Consider the following 2,774-nt stretch of genomic DNA (forward strand, 5'->3'; position numbering starts at 1 on the left):
TGCAAACTGAACGTACCATCTTCATTTTGAAAACGTCACCGGAGATCATATTACCTGAATAAAGGCCGCCGACAGGAGAGACAAACACATGAAAACCGCTGTTTCCTGAAAAAGAAAGGGGAAAAAAAAAATAAAATTGGCCCATTCTCGTATTTGAAACATCATCACAATATAGCCTAGACAAGTAACATCGTTTGTCAAACGGCAGCTTTATATTTTAACGAGCAGATATGTTGCCTTAATTAAATTAGAAAATAAAATTGGGAAAAGCAGCAAAATAACAGAAACCGTTTGTTTATGTATGCTAGCAGCATTGTGAGGGGCCCAATGTAACCAGTTCGGCTATAACCACTACACGTCGTCTGCGTTGCATTTTGTCATAACGTGCGTGATATATTAATTGCAGTAAAATATAAATATATATTATACAGAGAGAGAGAGAGAGAGAGAGAGAGAGAGAGAGAGAGCAGTGCAAATAAATAAATAAATAAATGCAGTGACCGCATGAAAAGCATTTCACGTTAAGGTGGCAGAATTGCCCCTTAACTTGGCGTAGCCTACTTTTGGAGGACTTCACGAAAGGAGGTGGAGAAATAGAACCTCTAACAACAGTTAATGTTGAAAGAAAATAGAGAAGCTAAGCCTTTTAATAGGTTGCAGTGGTTTTAATAATATCCTTTAAATACCGGTTAAAGCATGGTCCCGGAGTCTCTGCGTGATTGGCAAAACTGCACAGAACCTCCCTGATAATTATATACAAACATCATTGTGAAACCCCGAGATTAGATTTCTCTTCTAACTGGCTGCCTAGAGAGGCTTTTTTGACAGTACATGTCTCCGCCTTTGGTATAAATTGGAAGGGGCGGGAATACAAACAACTGTACATGCATAAGTCTCGCAGCGGAAACAACTGGCCCTTCAGAGAAGAGTGGAGACCATACCATCTTCTTAAGCACCAAAAAGGATTATACTCAAGACAGTCTTTGCCATTTCCCAGTGGAGTTGTACCTCGCAACATCATTCCACTTACCACATAAATATGTTCTTGGTGTCAGTGCGTGTGTTTGTGGCTGCTTGTTTTACGCTCTGCGACTACTTTGAGGCTGTTTATGCCGGGTCTGTTCTGTTAAACTCAAATGCCATCAAGAACCTTCCCGCTGGAGTTAACAACCCAAGCCAAGCAAGCCAGGCAAGCCAGGCAGTGAGCGCGACCCCGGATCTTTTATCTTTTGACAGTGGTAGCCAGAATACCGCAATTGACACCTCACAGGTAAGCATCCCCTTAGAAATTGTTTCACGCTACAAGGCGCAGTACTCTCCACTTATTCTTGGTGTTAAACATAGAATACACAAAATGCATGAATCATTCTACGAGCCATTATTTTTAAACAAGATCAAGGGGTTAACCTGTGCGAATGTGAACATGTCAAATCGTGGTGGTACTTGCGGGCAGTTTGTGTGTGGGCTATCACTATGACATTATGATGTATATGCATACATACGAATATATATTTATAGTCAGTAAATGAATATATTTACGTAGTTTGCGTATCTACATATAGGTAGAATTTTACTTCTCAGGAGCCTCACAGATATCTATTCTCCATTTAGACTTTGAGTTGCGCAGATGACGACGAATGCAGTGTCGATGAATTCTGCAATGAATCCCGTGGCACGTGTATCCCGTGCAGAAAAAAAAGGAAGCGATGCGCTCGAGACGCTATGTGCTGCCCAGGCAACCACTGCAGCAACGGTGAGTGGCAGTCTAACCGTGAGTGACGTTTAAACGCAACATCGACACTATAAAAGTCATTCTTTATGAATGATGCGTGCTCTTAGACTATGTTCATTTTGAATATCATTTTTTTTCATTAGTTCTAATGTGTCTTTCAGGGGTATGTTCTCCCAGTGACGTTGACGTCACCCAGCCAACCAGAGTTAATCGCACAGTGGAGTTTCCTGTCAAGCAAACTTCCCAAGCGTTGCCTCGACCGCTTAAAGGTATGTACTGTACCATACCGGAGATTCCACATGAATCGGCGCAGTCGAGACATTTGTTCATAAAGGGCAGCCGATCTGAAAGTCGGTTTTAATACACTGGACTTATCCAACTTGAACGCTACAATCAGTTGGGAACGGCTCAAGATGACGATTCTTGCAAACCTTAACATCGTTTAATTTTACGCTCCTTTCAGGTCAGGAGGGCGAGAACTGCTTGAGGTCTACCGACTGTGCCGAGGGGCTTTGTTGTGCTCGGCACTTTTGGTCCAGGATCTGCAAACCGGTTCTGACGGAGGGGCAGGTCTGCAGTAAACAAAAACGGAAAGGCACGCGCGGTCTGGAGATATTCGAGCGCTGCGCATGTGGAGACGGTCTTGCCTGCCGGCCGCAGAGGGGACATCAGACCAGCAAGTCTGCTCGAAGTCTCAACACATGCCAAAGACGCTGAGACTGAGAGACTCGTACACCGATGAACGATAATGTCGCAAAGGACTGATCCTAGAGAGCACGTTGAAGTGCTGAGAGGGAGCTGGCATTGGATTCTCTGCTTTGGTTTCGTTTTGTTCTTCGAAATGGCAGAGGGGCTATGATTGTTTCTCTTTTATGGAACTTCAGATTCACAACTATTACAGTAAATTACTGTCCTGAAATTAGTATACCAGAAGTAGCACTGAACTGATTATCTCTATCAACACTAGTGCTACAAAGGAAGATGCAGCATGATTCTGGCATACTCTGATATATATTACTTCTGATACAAATGCTTGTTTTAG

General features: G+C 43.0%; 1 protein-coding gene across 1 annotated transcript; it reads left to right on the forward strand.

Annotated features, from left to right (window-relative positions):
• Positions 1 to 1,039: 1,039 nt before the first annotated feature.
• On the forward strand, positions 1,040 to 2,449 carry LOC118790296 (dickkopf-related protein 1-like). The gene is made up of 4 exons (XM_036547201.1): positions 1,040 to 1,270; positions 1,612 to 1,753; positions 1,910 to 2,001; positions 2,192 to 2,449. The coding sequence occupies exons 1-4, from the start codon at positions 1,040 to 1,042 to the stop codon at positions 2,447 to 2,449; spliced, it is 723 nt and encodes a 240-aa protein (XP_036403094.1).
• The last annotated feature ends 325 nt before the right edge of the window (positions 2,450 to 2,774 follow it).

Source organism: Megalops cyprinoides, chromosome 15, assembly GCF_013368585.1.
Source record: "Megalops cyprinoides isolate fMegCyp1 chromosome 15, fMegCyp1.pri, whole genome shotgun sequence".
In the NCBI taxonomy this organism is placed as follows: Eukaryota; Metazoa; Chordata; class Actinopteri; order Elopiformes; family Megalopidae; genus Megalops; species Megalops cyprinoides.